We start from the raw sequence: 21,476 nt of genomic DNA on the forward strand, positions 1-21,476 counted from the left end.
CTGGGCGGAAGGGGGCCACTCACCAGCGTTGCTCTGCTGCTTCGTGTTTTTGATGTAAGCGGAGAACTTGGCGAAGATGTCGATGCCTGCCGTGTTGGATTCCCGATGTTTCGCAGCCAGCCTGGGGTACCTGGAAGGCAAGATGTGTTCTCAGGTGAGTGAGAACTCGGAGGTCCTTTAAGGGAGAGCCTCTTTCAGTCACCTCATGATGAAACACTCTTGTCTTCAGCAGGATCTGTAAGTCTATTGAGGTTTCTCCAACCTATTCTGTAGGGAGGGTGGGCACTAGTTCAACGACAGTGTCTGTGAGGGGCCTGGATTTTACCCCGTGGGCAAGGCAGTTGTTAGAGGTACGTGAAGAGTCACACAGGGAGGGTGGCCTTTTAGGAACAAGAAAGAGGAGAAGCACATGGGAAACATTTAAACATATTCGGTGATCTTGCCTACTTGCTATTTGGAGCCTGTAATGTGTTGAGTGTTATCTCTACAACCCGTGTCCACCCAGGACCTCAGAATGTGACCTTATTTGGAAATAGAGTCCTTGCAGATGTAATTAGTCAAGAGTCTCAAGGTGAGATAGTACTGATTTAGTGTGGTCCCTAAATCCAATGATTGGTGTCATCATAAAAAAAAAAGCAGACACAGAGCTGGGGTGGGAGGAGGGGGCATGTGAGTCCGAAGAGGGCAAACTTGTTTGTAGCGGAATCCATGGCTTTGACCCCATTGGTGACATCAAAACAAACCGTTCTGATTTTCAAAAGACATTATTTCATGAGCATTCTACATGAATGGCCAGGCAAGAGTGGACGGAAGTGGGGGAGGGGCAATTGCTTGACCATCATAATCACTAAGTATGTGGACTTTTGTGATCTTTGGGTGAAGAGTGGACTTCCAGCTGTTTGGCTACTTTATGTTTAAAACACAAAATTCTTTTTTTTTTTTCTGGTTTAATGTTTTAAATAACTTGAAGCAAAACATCTTTAACAAGTATTTGTTTTTCTTTCATTGTTTTTTTTTTTTTTGTTCCTTCACTGACCCATTAGCTAGGGCCACCTACTTCTGGACCATGTTGAGTGGCTGTTTAATTTCAGATACTGCCATTGGACGGGTCTTCCAAAAGTCACCGGGTCCAGCCGTCTGCCCTTGGGCAGATACAAGGCATTATCTCCCTAATTTTACAGGGAAGCAATTGGAGACCAGAGAAGTTAAATGACCATTTGAGGTCATTTATTATTTGAGGTCATTTGAGGTCATTTGAGGTCATTATTTATTATCATAGATGATAAATAGTGAAGGGGCCATGAGAACCTGGTTCCTGGGCGCTGGAGCAGTGATCCCCTCACTTCCTCTCTTCTCTGACATCAGTAAAAGCTTACTTGTGCTGAGTGTCCACTCTGTGCCAGATTCATCATTTATTCCTCACAATTCCACTGTTACTGTCATTAGCTTTCTTTCCCACAGGAGACAATCAAGGTGCAGAGAAGCTAAGCAATTTGTCTAAGCTCAGGAGACCAGGCGTCAGAGGCAAGAATCCAACCCAGGTACTTTCACTTTGGAAGCCCAGCTCTTAAGGTCCGTGTCCTGCGGCCTCTCCTCTGCTGTTTACCCCCCAAGCCGCCAAACACTCCCTGGAGCTGGGCTGAGCGCCATGAAGGAACTGCTGTCAGACGCCACCAGGGGGCGCTCTGCGCAGGTTCTGCACTCATCTCCCCGAATACACTGGGAATTATCAATTCATCTGCTCTGACTGCAGACACAAAGTGATTGTCCCTGCCAAATGCTAGGTAACCTTCCAAGATGAGGGAATTTAGGATTATCCGTCCCTATTTTGGCTTTCCCACATTGAATCTTAGAACTGAATGTCTTAAATTATTATCAATACATACAAAGTACTCCTTGTTTTGCTTGATAAATAATAAAAACAGAAGGGACTAGATAATGCATTTTATATTTGGGTTTGTTGGTTGTTTTTTTCCTGCCATTATTTGATCAGACTTCCACTCATCCAACCATTTCTTCATGACCAGTGTGGGCCAAACATGAGTGGGTGGTACCAAATTCAAGTTGGGTGACAAAAGGCCATGTGTCCAGGGAGACTATGCTAGTTCCATCCTGTGTTGTAAATAGTATGAGTCATTGAGATTTGACTTTATAGCATAATGTCCCACTTGAAGATTGTTCTGGTAAGAAGTGTATCTTCAAATATTAACCTCACAGATTTTGGTAACTAGACTTGGGGCAACTACTATTCAGGATGTTAAGTACTTTTATTTTAGCTCCATATTTACACTGTATTTTAAATATGCAGATGAGCGTGTTCCAGGGTACCTTTTGTTTCTCTAAAAGGCTAACAAATAGTGCTTTATCTATAGAAATATCTTTGAAGTAAGATTGTAATGTGATCAGGTGACAAAGTGATGGGCAATTTCTCTAACTCAGGGGTGAGCCAGCTATGGCCTGTGGGCCAAATCCAGCCCAACATTTGTTTATGTGGCTCCCAGGAGCTAAAAACAGTTTATACACTTTTAAATGATTGAAAAAATCCAAAGAAGATATTATTTTTTATGTGTGAAAATAATAAGAAATTCCAATTTCAGCATTCACAAATAAAACACAGCCACATCCATGTGTGTATATATTGTCAATGGCTGCTTTGTCAAATGTTCCCCTGGTGGTTCAGCTGGTAAAGAATCCACCTGCCAATGCAGGAGACTCAGGTTCAATCCCCGGGTCAGGAAGAATTCCCTGGAGAAGGAAATGGGAGCCCACTCCAGTATTCTTTCCAGAAAGGTTGGGCGACCTCACTCATGGAAATTTCTCTCCACTCTGTTTTTAAGATATCTTATTTCCAAAGCATGCATTTTAGATATGCACTTAAGCTTCATTCTGGGAAGCGAAACAGTTGGCCATTCATCAAAACAATTTTTTTTTTTTATAAATAGTGGCAAAAGAAAAGATATGATTGCAGATGGAAATGCTCTGATTGGCTGAGAGTTCCAACTGACGTCTCACTGACTCACCATAGGCCACCATGCCCCCGAACAAAAGAACAGCATGCAACTAAACCAACATGCAGTCATGCCAGGGGTTAGGCCCTGTCCCTGACATTGGGGATACATTGGAAGAAAAGAGAAGACAATCATCTCGTCCTCAGGGGGTGACCTCTGCTGATTCCAGGGCCTCTCCTGGCAGCCTGAGTGTTGACCTTCCATTTCTTAATGAGCTGAAAAGTGGAAGGTTGTCCCCTCTCTCCCTGACTTCAAACTCCATACAGTAAGCCCCCTACATATGAAACTGCCAGTTGCAAACTTTCAAAGATGCAAACCTGTGTTCACATATCCAACCATGTAAGTTAGTTCACAGCCATGAAATTAAAAGACGCTTACTCCTTGGAAGGAAAGTTATGACCAACCTAGACAGCATATTGAAAAGCAGAGACATTACTTTGCCAACAAAGGTCTGTCAAGTCAAGGCTATGGTTTTTCCAGTGGTCATGTATGGATGTGAGAGTTGGACTATAAAGAAAGCTGAGCACTGAAGACTTGATGCTTTTGAGCTGTGGTGTTGGAGAAGACTCTTGAGAGTCCCTTGGACTGCAAGGAGATCCAACCAGTCCATCCTAAAGGGAGATCAGTCCTGGGTGTTCATTGGAAGGACTGATGCTAAAGCTGAAACTCTGATACTTTGGCCACCTGATGCGAAGAGCTGACTCATTTGAAATGACCCTGATGCTGGGAAAGATTGAAGGCAGGAGGAGAAGGGGATGACAGAGGATGAGATGGATGGATGGCATCTCTGACTCAATGGACATGAGCTGGGATAAACTCCGGGAGTTGATGATGGACAGGGAGGCCTGGCATGCTGCTATCCACGGGGTCGCAAAGAATCAGACATGACTGAGCGACTGAACTGAACTGAAGTTAGTTCACGTGTCTGGCACAAATAGTCTGTGCATGCATCCTTTATAAGTAGCTGTGCTTTTCTGTACTTTATAGTCATGTATAGAGGACAGTATCTTTATTTAAAGCCCAGAATGTTTGGAAGTGAGCATAAAAGCAGCAGTGATATAGCTGGTACTGCTAGCGAGTGCCAGCTATTGCATCGTACTACTATACTTTTCAAGGTCCTGTATTGTAAGAATAAAGATGTTTTATTATTTTGTATTTGTTTTTTATGCATTATTTGTGTATAAAGCATTTAGACCTTTTACAGTACAGTACTATCTTGCCGATTGTGTCCGTTTCATTCCTAGGCTAACTTTGTCCAACTTACGAACAAATTGGACTTGGGCACAGCACTCCCAGAAAGGAACTTATTCGTATGTAGGGAACCTGCTGTACTTTCAACCACTATGCCATCCTGTCTTTGGTACTGAGGCTGCTGCTCCACCTCCCAAAGAACCAACAAGAACCTTCGTGATTATTACTACTGTGAAATATCCATAGACATGTCTCAAAATAATGAACTCAAAGTGTGTTCCACTTTGGCTCTGAGCCCTGTTAATACCTGCCTGACAGCTGACTGACTAAATGACAAGACATGTAACTAGTCCACTAGTTCCCTCTCCTGAATTTTTACCTCTGTTTATTTTAAACAACAACCAGCTCCGGGAAAGTGCTTTGAGAGACTCACGGAATCACAGAACTTCTGCTGAAAGGCATCTTCAGAGATGAGGGAATGCGGAAAGTCTGAGAGGGGGCGAGGTTTGCCCAAGGTCATCCAACAAGCACTGTGTAGGAGGGAGGCCAGACTCTGGGGTCCTGACCCTCACTGATGGATCCCGCTAACTCGGGCCATTCCACCAGGAGGAAAGGCAAAGGCCAGCACGTCAACTATAATCCCGATGATTCCCTGTGGAGCATTAACTGGGTCAGTCTAACCAGGGGGATGGAAGCGAGTCTCATTTAGAAACTACTTGAGACCTCCTGGATTCCTCATTTTGACACCAAATGCTTTGTGGAACCAAATGTAATCTTTTAAAAAGATTGTTGGAGTGTTTGTATGTGGTTTTTTTTTTTCTTTTTCCTTTAAAACATAAAACTAAGGGGAAAAAGCACAATTTCTTGGCTCTCTGGCAGCTTTAACAAACAGTGGTGTGATGAGAAACACATGCCCACTGGCGCTTGCGGAACAGAAAAGGGGGTTCTGCCGCCCCCTAGAGAACCAGGAGGCCGGCTTGCCCTCCTCCGGGACCCCGGGACACGGGCCGCCCAACCGACCTCCCAGTTAGAGGCGGTGGGAAGGCAGCCGAGGCGGATGACTTCGCTGCGGGCCGAACAGCCGGTCTCTCCTTGTGCGGCTGAACAACTGGCTTGCTGACATTTCTGGGAGGTAATTAAGGCACCTGCCCCAGCCTGACCCACTCTAAGGCACCGAAGGGACACTCCGGGGGGCTCCGCAATGGATGATGGTCTCATCCCTAGGACCCCACCTTGGTAGCCTTCTGGAGTTGTGCGTTTTAACAGTTTTGAGGTTCTGCTGCCCGGGTTTGGTGGATTATAGGGTCTCTGATATGTCAGGAATGGACTGAGTACAAAGCTCCTACATAGACTGCAGTCCGGAGGCCTGCATCCGGAGGACCAGATGAAGCAGAACTCAGGAGAGGTGGAGAGGGAGGGGAAGAGGCAGCATCTATGTCCTGCACTGCTTAGCCCGATTTGGACCAGGGAAAACTTCCAGTAGCTGATGATACCATGATGAATCTGATGACGGCCCTCCTCTGGAAGAATCTGCCTGTACACACGGGCATATGATTCTCGGGGGGTCTCATGGGCCCTTTGGTCCCTTTAGGGATGTAGACTGGAGAGTTCCCCCCAAAGGCACTGCTGGATGGGGGTGGAGGGAGCCTGGCTAAGATGGGTGTGAAGGGTCATCCTTTCCCAGGGGAGACAGTGGACACTGAGAGCAGGAAAGAGACTCCATGGAGGGGTCACAGGGCATGACTGGCAGAGCCAGGAGTGGACCTAGGGCCTCCAGACTCAGCCCAGCCCTGCACACTTCCATCTACTGGGCTGGCTATCCATCCTCCCAACTGTTCCAATTCCCCATTCTCTACTGGCCTTGATAGAAGCAGGCACTCCCACAAGCAGGTGTTACTTCTAAAAGGGAAAACACTAACTTCATGGTGGACATTCCCCTCTGGGTCTCCCGGGCAAAGTCAAAACTCTATGTAGTTGTCGAAAATAGCATTTATTTTCTGTTGTTGCATCTCAAACCAGCGCCAGCCATGAGGTTAAGTCCCAAGGGATGGAAGATGGAGCCTGAGCCCTCTGGGGGTCCTTTCAGCACAGTGGTTGGCTGGTGTCCCATTCAGAGATGTGTGTGGCTAAGCTGGGTGTTCCAGATGAGGCTGACGGGCTGACTTAATCAATTCATTTATTTTTCAAGACTTCTGGACTTGAGGCAGCTTTCCATGCTCAGTATGAAAATAAACTGTCCTAACGGGGATGACCAAGAATACACTTTCAGGAAGAATGTACAAATGATTGAGGCTTAATCAGATCACAGTGGTTGAAAGTGTTAAGTTACTCAGTGGTGTCCAACTCTGCAATATCATGGACTGCAGCCTGCCAGGCTCCTCAGTCCATGGGATTCTCCAGGCAAGAATACTGGAGTGGCTTGCCATTTCCTTCTCCAGGGGATCTTCCTGACCCAGGGATTGAACTCAGGTCTCCTGCAGTGCAGGCAGATTCTTTACCATCTGAGCCACTAGTGGAGATCCTCAATGTGAATGACAAAACACTTTTAGGAAGGATGTACAAATGATTGAGGCTTGATGAGATCACAATGAGGAGTTAAATTTAACAGTGATTTGACAGATGTGTGACCTTGGGCAAGTTACTTAACCTCTCCAAGCCTCAGCTTCTCCATCTGCAAAATTAGGATGCTAACAGCACTTATCTTTCGAGGCACACCATTGAGGGCTGTAACAGCCCCAGTGGCCTAATGGATGAGGCGCTGGCCGTCTAAGCCAGGGATTGTTGGTTCTAGTCCCACCTGGAATGGTATGATACAGGCTTCCCTGGTGGCTCAGATAGTAAAGAATCTGACTGCAGTGCAGGAGACCCAGATCCGCTCCCCAGGTCTGGAAGATCCCCTGGAGGAGGGCATGGCTACCCACTGCAGTATTCTTGCCTGGAGAATCCCATGGACAGAGGAGCCTGGCGGGCTACAGTCCATCGGTTCGCACAGAGTCAGACACGACTGAGAGAATGTTTCAGCTTCAAGTGAGGGCTATAGCGATATCTGTAAAAAACAAAGCTTTCAAATCAATGCAAAAAAGTCATCTTTCTTGTCAGGCCACTTATGTCACCTATTAAAGTGAAAGTCGCTCCATCATGTCCAACTCTCTGCGACCCCATGGACTATACAGTCCACGGAGTTCTCCAGGCTAGAATTTCACCTACTAAGTATGTTCTAAAATCCCTCTTGCCTCTCTGCTCCCATTTCACTGTCACTGCCTGAGCCCAGCCTTCTAGTCTGTCTTACCTGGTATGTCACCAACTGGCTCATCCTAGTTGATTTCTAGGAGCTTCCATCCTCTGCTCTCCCTATATTCCCCCATCCCCCAAAGAACCTGAAAACGGACTCTACAACACCTTTGCTTAAAGCTTTTCAGGGACAAGCCTGCAGGATTAAGTTTGCTAACGTCTTCCTCTGTGTGTGTTAATAATATTATTGCCCCGGGTTCTCTTTTTGCTAAAGGTGATTGTTTGAATCTCTGATTTCAATCCAGGTACAATGCACATGTCTAGTTTCCAGCAGCTTTTAGGATTTCAGGGCTCTTCTCTCCTCTTTCCCATTAGGAGCAACTTACCTATAGAACAAGAACCCATAGTGCTCTGGTCTCTCCCTTCCCTGACCTCGTTTTCAGAAGTCAAACTGCTTTCAGTACATTTTTTTTTTTCATGTTTAATTATGGGCTCCGACCAGACAGGGTCAGATTTATGGATCTTATTCATACATTGGTGTGGTTTTAAGTCACGGGATTACCTCTCTCCTGGCTGACTTTTCACTTCACTTTGTCGACCTTTCAGCTCTTGTTCTGCCATGAAGGAGCCTCTGCCCCACCTCAGGCAGAGGGGCCTGGAGAGAGGGCGTGTTTAGGGGGCATCGGCTCTAGGGGGTTGGGCTTTGTAGGGCAGGCTAGAGACAGGCAGCCCCCTGGGGGTGAAGAGGGCTGTATGGGACTCTCTCTTTTCAAAGAGAGGCCTGAGCCCTGAGTCGATGAGGCTCTTTTGGAAATCTACTCCCGGGATCTAGAGAAGCACACGGAACCCTCCCCGTCATTAGCTCCGGGAAGAAGCAGCTCATTACTTTTCAGGGGTCAAAGTCTCCTCCAGGAACTCCTCGATCTTATTGACGTCTGTCTTCACATCCCCGTTGAACGTCAGGAAGGGTGGATGGGTACCAGGGGCGAGGTTGTGCAGGTCAGCAGGCTTTCTGCAGAGAGGAGAGAGCAAGGTTCAGGGGGTGGCTTATACCAGGGCACTTCATGGACATGGAGACCTGGGGTGTATTGTTCATTATGTATCGTTAGCAAAAACAGAGCTGGAATGGGATGTAGGGCAGAGAAGGGTGGAGAAGTTTCTGGAAGAACGTGGTGTGATATAGGAAATCCGGCCGGTGGCATTCAGTAATAGGAGCAAGACAGGATGGACTTTGGAAAAAGCAGAGCCTGATCACAGGTGACTATCTAAGCTAGAGCCAAGCTTCCAATACCCAGGGCAGAAGTTGGGGTTTGCTTTCAAACGGTCCTTCACTTATTTGCTTAACAAAAATGTATTAGGCAGAATCCCGAACTTTGAATATTCACGAATTCAGTCATGCTTTTCCACTAAGAACGATATTCTGTGTTCTTCAAGGTTTGCACAAGAGGAAGGAAGTGACATTGTGTTTGACATGGGTCCTTATTCAAGTCAGAAGGCGGGAGCGGGGATGGAGCAAAGAGGCGGGGAGAAGGGCCAGCAGATGGATGGAGGACCTGGGGACGGAGAAGACTGCACAGCAGACAGAGGGAGGAGGAGAAATCATGATGGAAACTTCCCGGGGCAGGGCTGGGACATCAGAGTCACCCCAAACCCTCTCTCTGAGAATGCGCACTCCCTGTGGGAGGCAGGCGTGGGGGGAAAACAGTAGAGAGAGGAACCAAGAGAGTAAATAAGGGGGAAGAGGAGTCTGTAACAAAACACATTCCTGGCGTAATCAGCCTGGGAGGGGAAGACAGGAATTTCAATTAAGGTGTCCCTCCCGCGTCCATGCCCAAACACACACACTCTCCAGCTGCCTTCTGGGGCACTTGGAACTCCTCGGACAATTGACACTGCAAGCACTTCTAAAATCTAATTTCCTTAGTCCCTGTGTTTACTTCCTATGTGTTCCTCCTTTCAGACAATGGAAGGATATTCTTTACCTTCTCTTCCTGTGTTTTAAGGGCTTCCCTGGTGGCTCATATGAGCTCACCTAAGGCAGTGATGGGCTTCCCAGGCTCGGTGGTAAAGAATCCACCTGCCAATGTAGGAGACTCAAGAGACATTGGTTCAATCCCTGGGCCGGGAAGATCCCCTGGAGTAGGAAATGGCAACTCACTCCAGTACTCTTGCCTGGGGAAATCCCATGGACAGAGGAGCCTGGAAGACTACAGTCCGTGGGGTCACAAAGAGTCAGACAGGTCTGAGCCTGCATATACACACACACACACACACACACACAAGGCAATGATGCTTGGGTTCTCAGCAGGGTGGGAAAAATCCATACTGATTTTATATTTCAGCAATGAACTCTCTGTGGCTTAAAGATCCAGAAATTATTTAAGTGTTAGTTGTTCGTTTATGTCTGACTCTTTGCAACCTCATGGACTGTAGCCTGCCAGGCTCCTCTGTCCATGGGGATTCTCCAGGCAAGAATACTGGAGTGGGTTGCCATTTCCTACTTCGGGGGACCTTCCTGACCCAGGGATCGAACCTGGGTCTCCTGCACTGCAGGCAGATTCTTTACCATCTGAGCCACCAGGGAAGCCCTGGTAAAATTAATAAGGATGATTTTTTTTTTCTAAGACTCAGCAGAACAATAGCCTTTGGAGTCTGGCATCCTTCTGAGGTACTGCATGTGGCTGCTACAGTCCAATTCACGTTGCCCATGGATGTTGGTCAGGGGAGGCCCCGTCTCTTTGTTGACTCTCTCAGCCATTAAGAAATTATACAGTTAGAACTTAATTACCTATTGCCAAGTCTAACTTACGGATCATTTAATATACATCAGTCCTCCTTTCCTGACTGGAGGTCAAGATGATGCTAAGAAGAGCTGACACGGGTGGTGTTCTTGCTACCAGCCAGCACAACATTGAATGCAAGTGGTCCATGGCCTGCCTCCACAGATCCTCACGATAGAAACAAGGCACCACTGCTATGCCCATTGTACCAGTAAGGAAACAGATTCAGGAAAGAGAGGGTAACTTGTTCAAGGATACTCAATTCATGATGGAGCCAGGATAAGAAATTAGTTTTGCTGGGAATTGCTAAACTTCACTGTATCAAGCATTTAACAAGTTCCTTAATTCATATATATATATATATATATATATATATTTTTTTTTTTTTTTTCCCAGTAAGAAAGTCTCCTTATCTATAAAACTGGAGTCCTGATACTTAACTGGCCTACTTGAAGGGCGTTGGCAGGACTAGATGTGATAACAGAAAGCAAAGAGCCTCGTAAGGATCTGAGGAATGCTGGGGTGGCTGATCCACAGCCAAACACAAGTCCACATTCACAGATGATATTCCAAAGACCGCCTCTTCTCCACTAAAGGAAGCCAATCCTCCCAACTGTACAAAAGTCAGCTCTCGCAGACACTGTCTGCATTGCATGTGTGTGTTCATTCATTTGACAGAGGTTAGTTGGGCCCCTGAATGAATGAATTAGCTGCTATGATGGATACAAAGAAACTTAAACATGATCTCAACCAGCCCTTGAGGGATTCAAGGTCTCATGTGAATGACAAAACAGACTTCATAACTGATGAGTCCTGAAGAGCATGGTATCTGAACCAAGGAGATGGGATTTTTGGTGCAAGCCCCTCCAACTCTAGATGGGCACCTTAAACAAGCCATTTAAATGTGTGTCTAGGTTTCCTCAAATAGAACAAAGAAAAAAAATCACACTTTATGTGATTTTTTTAATGGGAAAGCAGGCTAATGGTAAAGCACTGGGACTGTAGCTATCATAACCTGGTGAGATGCAAATTGATGGAGTCGCGCAGCAGGGACCATAGATGCTGGGTGAGTCTGGGGGAGGCTGAGGGAGAGATATGCCTGAGTAGCGGGGTGCGAGGGGGAGGCTTCCCAGGAGAGAGGGTTGGTCCTGGGAGTTGGGCACCATCTCTCCACATGGTTAAAGGATTATTTTACGGAAAATATCCCAAAGGATTGTTTTAGGAAGAATATCCTTATGATAATACAAAGGATGATCAGAGACAGATCAGAGACAGACAGAGAGAACCCGGATGGATGAAGACCAGCTTGAAGAACAAAGACGCTGTCTAACTACCAGTGGTGGGACCTGGACCAAGTATGGGCTTTAAGAATAGACAGGAGAGCTTGGACATAAGAAACAGCCCAGTGAGAGGGTGCTGGGCTACTGATGGACAATGAGGGCAGCAAAGAAGGAAGCCGGAAATGTTTCAGTGCCTAGAAAAATGAAAGACCAAAGGAATTCAGGTTTTGGGGGGAGGGGACTTCAACTCAAAGGGAAAATGAAGGTACATGTTTCAGAACAGATATTTTAAAGTGGTGATAGAAAATGCAAGTGGAAACAGCAAGAAGAGGGCAGGGGTCTAGGTACAGAATAACTGACATGAAGGTGACAGGGAGAGTGGGCTAAGCTCACCGAGGAGGAAGATGAACCCCGGAAGAATGCATCTGAGCCAGTCCCCATTTAAAGGGGAAGCAGAGGAGAGAGGAGAGAAGCAAGAAGGAAAGAGTGTGGCTCGTGATGGTGAACGCTGCCTGAATTTTAAAGTCATTAAAACTGCACTTCAGAATGAGAATACTAGTAACACTTCATCCCAGTCTCTAATCCGGAGCTCTCACACTAAGGACTTCTAAAGATGGGAACATAGTGGGAGAAATGGTATGGATCTTAGTTCCTTGGAAACTCAACCTCTCACACCTGGAGTCTAGCTGGGGTCCCCCAGGATGAGGGCATTAGTATGATGGGAACGGCTCACTCTGGATTTTCAGATGTCCATGCCCATCTCTGTGCCAGACACTCAGTCACGATACCCAGTGTCCAGTCCCTCCCTCTTCCTTGCAAATTGGGACTTGCTCTATCCCAAGGGTGATGCTTGTTTTCCCAGCCTCCCTTTCAACTAGGGGTCTGGCCAAAGAGGTGTGAGCAGGAGGCAGCTAGAAAGTTGTCACCCTCCTTCATGGATGATCCTCTGTTTCTACAGCGAAACCTACTGCTCATGAATGCACCATCCTTTACCTTTTCAGATCCACCGTGGTGACATTGAACACAACTCCTTTCAGCCAGAGGATCATAAAGAGGCGCTGAGAGAAGGGACAGTTGCCAATGCTTTCCCCATCGATTCCAGCCTAGAAAGAAAAGCACAAGAGTCCTGAGTTGGCTTGTGCACATTAGCAAGAAGGCATATAGCATTCTAACAGCTAGATGCCGGTTTGAGCAGAACTAAGTCCGTGCTCCAGCCTTCCTTTAAAGTTGACTTTTAATATTTATCATTGTCTTCCTAATGTAGGGTGACACTGGGCACAGGGTAAGGGCTCAATAAACCCTGTGGAACTGAACGTGAGTTTCCAGCATGGTGATTATGCAGACTCATAACTTTCTGAAACCACTGAACCCTAGCATCTCAGAGTAAAAAAGAGACCTTTAACATCACAGGAAAAGTGTTGTGAAAGTGTTAGTTGCCCAGTCATGCCTGACTCTTTGAGACCCGTGGACTGTAGCCTGCCAGGCTGCTCTGTCCATGGAATTCTCCAGGCAAGAATACTGGAATGGGTTGCCATTCCCTTCTCTGGAGGATCTTCTCGATCCAGGGATTGAAGCCGAGTCTTCCACATTGCAGGCAGATTCTTTACCATCTGAGCCACCAGGACACCCCTTAACATCACATAATCTGATACCAAGAATGTTGGACCAACTTCTATACTTCTGAGTAATCATCTTGTCTACGCTTGAATAGTTCCACTCACCAGCAATTTATATCTCTCAAACTAGTCCATTCTGAGGACAGTTCTAGCCATCAGAAATGCTTTCCTTCAGTTATATTAATAACCTCGCCAAAGTATGTTCCTCTGTAGTTTATCCTCTACCCTTTAGTCCTTGCTCCGTGAGGATGTCATGAGTATAGATCCTCAGATTTTGACCTCTTTCTATCTAATCTGCAGGCTCAAGATTTTAATCAATGTCCCACTTAGTTCTGACTACTACTTGACCTTGTGTCAATAAGCTACTCATTTGTTAAATTATTCTCTTGAACAGTGATTACATATTGATCATGTGCAAAGCACTGTACAAAGAGGATTCAAAAAAGCATTTACTCAGGACCTTAGGACCCTCTGATGTGTGGACTAGGGGATGAGACAGGTACACACAGATAATCATGGCAGACAGCATTATTGAGGACCTGCGTACTCCCACTCCCCAACTTTCCCCTTCTCAGTACCCTCCTCAAAACAGAATTTTTTTCTCTGAAAGACAAGTCCACTTTTACCTCTGAGTGGGCTGCAAAGATGTGAATTTTATAGAGTATATTTTTAGCAAACACAGGAAGAAAAAAGGTTGGAGAACTGATTTCTGTGTGATTTATTTTCACTGAGTGGTTTATTGGCTCCAAAATGGTACCTAGAGGGAGAGATCACCTACTCACTCTGTTTGGGGCTTCCCTGGTGGCTCAGATGGTAAAGAATCCGTCTGCAATGCAGGAGACCCGGGTTCAATCCCCGGGTTGAGAAGATCCCCTGGAGAAGGAAATGGCAACCCACTCCAGAATTCTTGCCTGGAGAATCCCATGGACAGAGGAGCCTGTTTTACTGGCCCCAAAATGGTACTTGGAGAGAGAAATCACCCATTCACTCTGGTTTTTGTTGTTGTTGCTTTAGGGGTTTTTTTGTTGTTGTTGTTGCAGATGTCTTTGTTTGTTTCAGCTTCGAGGGATGTGGGATCTCAGTTCCCTGACCAGGGATCGAACCTGTGCCTCCTGCAGTGGAAGCTCAGTCTTAACCTCCGGACTGCCAGGGAAGTCCCACCCACTCACTCTAGTTTGCCCTTGGCTACCCTGGCAACTGTGGCCTCGTAAGGACCAGGCTCCACCCACAAGGAGGATGTCTGGAGCAAAGGCCCATAGCCTGGCTTGAAAAGCTGACAACAATCCAACATCCTGGAATGGGGGCTTACTAAGACTTCTTTTCTTTCTTTCTTTTTTTGAAAAGAGAAGGAGAAAAAACTGCCCTCCAAGCTCAGCACATTATTTTTCCCTGCAGCTTTGTTTGCTGGGGGTTTGGGCGGGGAGGGGGCGGATGTCTTCTTTCATAAGCCTCAGGCTGTGCTTATTTCCACCTGGCCCATCACTCCCAGCAGAGGTTCAGGTTTATAATGGAAAACTGGTGCCTTTGCTGGTGTTGCTCATAGGTAACTGCTATGAAATTACAGTTATTTCACCTTTCTCTTAACTCTACCCGGAACCCCATCCTTATTCAGGTCTCACTTTCCTTAGTGCTGGAAACAGATCCACTCTGAGGGTTTCAGACACCATGGGCTTGGTTATAGAAAATCAGAAAGGTGGAGGGTATAGGGCAGGTGCCACCCTGACCACAGGGCTAACGCTACCGATAAAGCCACACTCAGACAGGCAACTATGGATTTAATAATGACTGGTGCAAAACTTGACTTGATGACATCAGTTCCTAAAAGTATCTTTCTCAAGAAGCACCCATTTGACAAGTTGTTGGTCCCTTAAAACATCCTGACAAAGGAATTTTTCCCCAGGGTCAGTTATGATGTAAGTGACAAGCTGAGAATTCAAAAACAAAAGCCACACACTCTTATCTGTTTTTACCTCTGGTGGTGAGGGTGGGAGTGGGGATACTACTCATAAGAGAATCGAAGCAGGAACTAAAGAAATATTGGCATTCTTATTAGCTGGACCCAAAATTCATATAATAATGTTAATAGTATCAATGAATATCTATATTGTCAGGCATTGTTCTAAGGGCTTTGCATATATTGCTTTTTATTTAATTGCATTATCATGAATAACAAGCTTTCTGTTTAATTCAAACCTTTTATTTATTTATTTTTGGTCACATCACCTGGCATGTGGGATTAGTTTCCCAACCAGGGATTGAACCTGAAGCCCCTGGACTGGAAGCACAGAGTCTTAACCACTAGACTGCCAGGCAACTCCTGTTTTACATAACATTATTAATGCATTTATTCCTCACATGAAACCTGTGTAGTGAGATAGTGTCATCCTTTTACAGACATGGGAGCTGAGGGGAAATTACAGAGAGGGGACGTCACTGGCCTGACAGTCCTTGGGATGTACCCACGCAATCTGGTTCCAGACCCAGAGCTCTTAGCCACCATGTGCGGACTCCATCCTAAGGACCCAGCCCAGACAGGTAGCATGGTCACCCAAAGTCATGGAGCAGGAGGTGAGGGCGCTGGGGATGTCTGATACCTCCCAGACTGCAGTCAATATGCCACAGCTCTGCTGGCTGTAGAGGCTGGTGGCAGTCACAGTTCCCCCCATGTCCACTATTGTCTTGCTAGGATTCTAGACGGAATAAACAAAAATTGCCAAAAGACCAAGAGAAACAAGACACAAGGGGTCTGTCCTACTGTCTCTGCACCTCTCTTTTAGCTTCACCGTCCCTTCCCTTCTCTTGTGCTGGGAACACTTAACATGAGATCTACCCTCTTAAGACATGTTTCAGGGTGCAAGGCAGTATTGTCGACTATCCAGTGCTGTAAGCGGCTCTCCAACGCTTACTCACTTTGCTCAAATGAAACTGTATTTCTGTTATTAGGAACTCCCCACTTTCCCCTCTCCTTGACCCTGGCAACCACTTTTCTGCTTTTTGATATTATGACTTTCACTATTTTAGTTACTTCATATAAATAGGATCATGCAGTATTTGTCTTTCTGTGATCAGTTTAATTCATTCACCATAACGCCCTTGAGAGTCATCCATGCTGTTACACATTTTAGACTTTCCTTCTTTTTTAAGGCTGCATAATATTGGAAACAGTGACTGACTATTTTTCTGGGCTCCAAAATCACTGAGGATGGTGACTGCAGCCATGAAATTAAAAGACGCTTGCTCCTTGGAAGGAAAGTTATGAGCAACCTAGACAGCATATTAAAAAGCAGAGACATTACTTGGCCAACAAAGGTCCGTCTAGTCAAGGCTATGGTTCTTCCAGTGGTCATGTATGGATGTGAGAGTTGGACTATAAAGATAGCTGAGTGCAGAAGAATTGATGCTTTTGAACTGTGGTGTTGGAGAAGACTCTTTGAGAGTCTCTTGGACTACAAGGAGATCCAACCAGTCCATCCTAAAGGAGATCAATGCTGGGTGTTCATTGGGAGGACTGATGTTGAAGCTGAAACTCCAATACTTTGGTCACCTGATGCGGAGAGCTGACTTATTTGAAAAGACCCTGATGCTGGGAAAGATTGAGGGCAGGAGGAGAAGGGGATGACAGAGGAGGAGAAGGGGATGACAGAGGATGAGGTGGTGGGATGGCATCACCGACACAATGGACATGGGGTTTGGGTGGACTCCAGGAGTTGGTGATGGACAGGGAGGCCTGGCGTGCTGTGGTTCATGGGGTCGCAAAGAGTCAGACACAACTGAGTGACTGAACTGAACTGAATATTCCACTGTGTGTATACATCAGTTTTTTTATCCATTCATCTATCAAAGGACTTTAGGCTATTTTCATACCTCGGCTATTTAAATACTGCTAGAGCTTCCCTGTTAGCTCAGACAGTAAAGTGTCTGCCTACAACGCAGCAGACCCGGGTTCTATCCCTGGGTCGGGAAGCTCCCCTGGAGAAGGAAATGGCAACCCACTCCAGTATTCATGCCTGGAAAATCCCATGGACCGAGGAGCCTGGGGGACTACAGTCCATGGGGTCGCAAAGAGTCAGACATGACTGAGCGACTTCAGCTCAGCTTCAGCTCAGCTCATAATGAACACAGGGCTTCCCAGGTAACACTAGTGGTAAAGAACTCTCCTGCCAATGCAGAAGACATAAGAGACATGGGTTTGATCTCTAGGTCAGGAAGATCCCCTGGAGAAGGGTATGGCAACCCACTCCGGTATTCCTGCCTGGAGAATCCCATGGACAGAGGAGCCTGGTAGGCTACAGTCCACAGGGCCACAAACTGTTGGACACAACTGAAGCAACTTAGGACACACGCAGGCATAATGAACACAGGAGTGCTAATATCTCTTTCAGATTCTGATTTCAGTTATTTTAGCTGACTCCCCAGAAGTCGGATTGCTGGATCATATGGTAGTTCTATTTTTTATTTTTTTGAGGAACCACGACACTGTTTTCTACAGTCGCTGCTCCACTTAGTATTTTCAGCAACAGTGTGTGAGGGTGCTAATTTCATCCTGGCCAAGACTTGTCATTTGTTTTTCTTAGAATCGCTATCCTGAGGTGAGATCTCATTGTGGTTTTGATTTGCTTTCCTCTCATAATTACTGATATTGAGAATTCTTTTTTGTTGGCTGTTTGTATGTCTTCTTTAGAGAAATATCTATTCAAGTTCTTAGCCTGTATTTCAATTGGGTTATTATTTTTTAGTATTGAGTTGTTCATTTTCCTCTTTTCCTCCTTCCCAACTAACCAGTCCTGTGCCCCATATAAACCATTTGATAAACTCATGGGTTAAATGTGGTATGCTTGTGGCAGCCACTTGAAACATCAACCAAGAACTTGGGGGGACTCAGGGGGAGCCCAGGCCCTGAAAAGTATGTGGAAAAGTCCAAATGGACTGTGGTTCAAAGGGGCTCTGAGCAATGGTGGCTGAGGTAGTCAAAAACATGGTGAACTGGGTTGAATAACATTCCCTCCCAAATTCATGTTCACACAGAACCTGTGAATGTGACCTTATTTGGAAGCAAAATTTTACAGATAAAATCAAGTCAAGATGAGGTCATGTTGGATTCGAGTGGGCCCTAAACATTTGGGCACAGATAAAAATGTCGTATGGAGATGGAGGCAGAGACTGGATTGATGTATTGGCAAACCAAGGACACCAAGGATGGTCAGCAGACCCCAGAAGCTAGAGGAGATTAGGGTGGGGTCCTCTCTAGAGATTTCAGAGACAGCATGGCCCTGCTACCAACTTGATTTCAGACTTCCAGCCTCCAGAACTGTGAGAGAACACATTTCTGTTGTTACAAGACACCCAGTTTAAGGTCATTTATTTTGGCAGCACTAGGAAATGAATGCAAACAGTGGGGTCAAAGGAGAATGGTGTACAGCAGCTGGCAAACTTCCCAAGTTCATCATTCTACTTTTCCACGGCCTCACGTGAACACAACTGCCAGCCAGCTCTGACCCCAAAGTACTGTCTCTTCCCTAGGTACAGTAAATTTATTTACTAGTATGTGGATATGCTACACTATGCTTTGCTATATTATACTGTATTATTAATACATTCTATATCACTTAAGCTGTAATAACACACAAACTTTGGTACTTCCCTGGTACCCCAGTGGCTGAGACTCAGCACTCCCAATTCAGGGGGCCTGGGTTCAATCCCTGGTCAGGGAACGAGATCCCACATTGCACAACTAAAGATTCTGCATGCCATAATGAAGACAGAAGCATGCCACAACCAAGACCCAGTGCAATCAAACAAATAAAAATAAATATTTTTTAAGACCATAAACCATTATACACTATGTAATACTACATATAATAGTAATGGCAGGATGCAATTATATGGGTTGTATGATTATATATTACATGTTGTATGCCAACTAAATCATATTACATGTTATGACATAGTCTCCCACACTATATGGTAAGCTTAGCTAATGTTTTATTCACGTTGCCTCCAGCAGCAACAAGCCCAGGTACCTAAAACTGAGTGCCTGTTAGAATGCATGAATGTTGAGGGCAGGATGATATTGCTCCATTTTTATGACTTGAGTATCTTAAAATTTTTATGTTGGCCCTCTAAAGAGCATCCTGAGAAAGAAACTTGGGTTGCTGAAGGCATTATAGCAGATTATGGTACTAGACCTACCTCTGCCTCTGATTCACCCTGTGACCTTGAGTCTCAATCTTTGCACTTATAACTTCCAGCAATTTTCTAAAATCAAGCAGCTAATGGAAAATTATCAGCTTAAGACAGCATTTTTCAAACTCTTTTGGTTTCAGAATCCTTTTGTGCCTTTTAAGATTGTTGAGGATACTAAAGAGCTTTTGTTCATGTGGGTTATAGCTTTTGATATTTCCTGTGTTATAATTAAAGCTAAAACATATTTATTTCCTCATTCATTAAAATATAATAATAATGCCAAATATATTACATGTTAACACAAACAGCATATTTTAATATAAAGAGACCATATATTTAGAAAAAATTTAGTAAGAAGAGTGGCATTGTTATATTTTTTACAAAATCTTTGACTGACTTAAGAGAAGTCAGCTTCTGCATTCAGTATTTTCCTATTTGTTTGGAGTCTATGAAAAAAATCTGGCCTTACCCAGATACATAGTTGGAAAAGGGAGGAGTAATTTAATAGCCTTTTCAAATAATTTCAGATAATTGCAAGTATTTTTCCATACCGAAACTCAACAAGTGGTAGTTTCTTAAAACTTAGTTGATAGGTGGAATTTAAAACCCTATCAATGAAATTCTTCCATTCTCCTAAAAAGAAAAAAAATTCATCTATCTTGCATTTTGAATGGATCTTTTACTCATGAATGGTTTTGTCACATCACAAATTCATCATTTTGAAAATAACATTTCACAGACTTCCAAATGGTCATAATGGTCATACATTTTCTCATACGACAGCAAAATATCTCATTCAGTAATACCGCCGCCAAGTTCATCAGAAAAATTTAAGCAAGGAGAAGTTGTCAAACTCCTAGTGGCAAATACCTATTTTCCAATATTCTCATTTTCTCTTCAAAGTTTGTCTTTTATTATTAGCAATGGATACCGCCAGCTGTTAGTCTTGAAATGACAAGCTCATTTCCTTCATTTTCCAGGAAATGTCTGGAAAAACCATAATTTGTCTGCTGGTTGTCTTTCAGGCAAAAACTGTTCTGTGAGAGAAGCTACTGGTCAGCTCAATTGCACAAGTACTTCTCCTGAGACAATCACTGTGCTTGGCAATGTGGCCAAACAGCTAAATATGCATTTCCCATTTCATCCACCAGAATGTTTAAAAGATACGTACTCACGGGCTGAGATTTTAATTACATTAGATAACTTTAACAGCTTCGTCAAAATCATTCATAAATGAAACCAGCTCTTTTTTTTTTTTCTCTTCGTGTATGACAACTCTATACCACTTCCTTTATTTGCGCTAAAACCCCAGCAGATTTTACCCACAATAGAGCAACCTGAGGGAGAAACGATGACTTTGAAAATAATGTGTCCTCCCAGGAGCTCTGAAAGGATCTCAGGGACCCAGGAGTCTGTGAACAACATTTGAGACCTGTTGGAATAAGACACTCCACAAACAGACCAATGTACATAGAGCTTCGTCTCCAGACAATAAAGGGAAGCTGATAATTGCCCAAAAGTCATTTGCGGGCACCAAGGTCCAGAAGAGAGACGAATGATTCAGAGAGGACCCCAAAAGAAATAGCAGGATGAGGAGAGATGGCATTTAAACTGGACAGATGTTGTGTCACTTATCAATTTATTCTTTCCCAGCTCCAGAGGCACCCTTCAATAAACGTTGGGTGAGAAACAGTGGGAATTCCTTTCAGCATTTCTAAAGTGAGCATAGAGGTAGGATTTCCCCGGAGAGAGCATGGGAGGGACCCTGCAGGAAGAAGGGGCTCTCCTGATGCCTCTGGTGTGGGCGGAGGGAAGGGAGGGGTGAGGTCTCCAGCCTCAGGCCAGGAAGTGATCCCTCTGGCCCCTGCAGCCTCATCCTACTGATAACCTCTCTGCAGCCCTGTGAACACAGAAGTGAAAGCCCCCACGTCGCCTGCATACAACCTGCCTGTGGTCTAGGCGGCCTCACAGATCTGCTACTTACTCTGCAAGCCCCATGTGGCCTGAAGGTCCCCTATACCCACCGGTCGCTGGATCCTTCTGCTCACCTAGGCTCCCATTGCTGATGATCTGCTTTCCTCTTGAACTCAGGAGGGTGGCCCATTGCTTGGCTAGCAATTCCAAAACACCTCTGGCCTTGCCAGAAGAGTGAATTTCTATGCTTTCTGTGGGGCTGACCACACCTTT

The 21,476-nt window shown here is 45.2% G+C and overlaps 1 protein-coding gene across 2 annotated transcripts in view; it reads right to left on the bottom strand.

Annotated features, from left to right (window-relative positions):
• The window catches only part of CLIC5 (chloride intracellular channel 5), a 163,452-nt gene that overhangs the window by 37,268 nt on the left and 104,708 nt on the right, over positions 1–21,476 (bottom strand). For both annotated transcript variants that reach the window (XM_043907643.1, XM_043907644.1), the window contains exons 2-4: positions 12,484–12,593; positions 8,317–8,442; positions 24–130 (exon numbers count right to left, since the gene is read on the bottom strand). In XM_043907643.1, the coding sequence (XP_043763578.1) occupies positions 24–130; positions 8,317–8,442; positions 12,484–12,593 (343 nt within the window). The remainder of the gene's footprint in view (positions 1–23; positions 131–8,316; positions 8,443–12,483; positions 12,594–21,476) is intronic.

This window comes from Cervus elaphus, chromosome 7, assembly GCF_910594005.1.
Source record: "Cervus elaphus chromosome 7, mCerEla1.1, whole genome shotgun sequence".
NCBI lineage: Eukaryota > Metazoa > Chordata > Mammalia > Artiodactyla > Cervidae > Cervus > Cervus elaphus.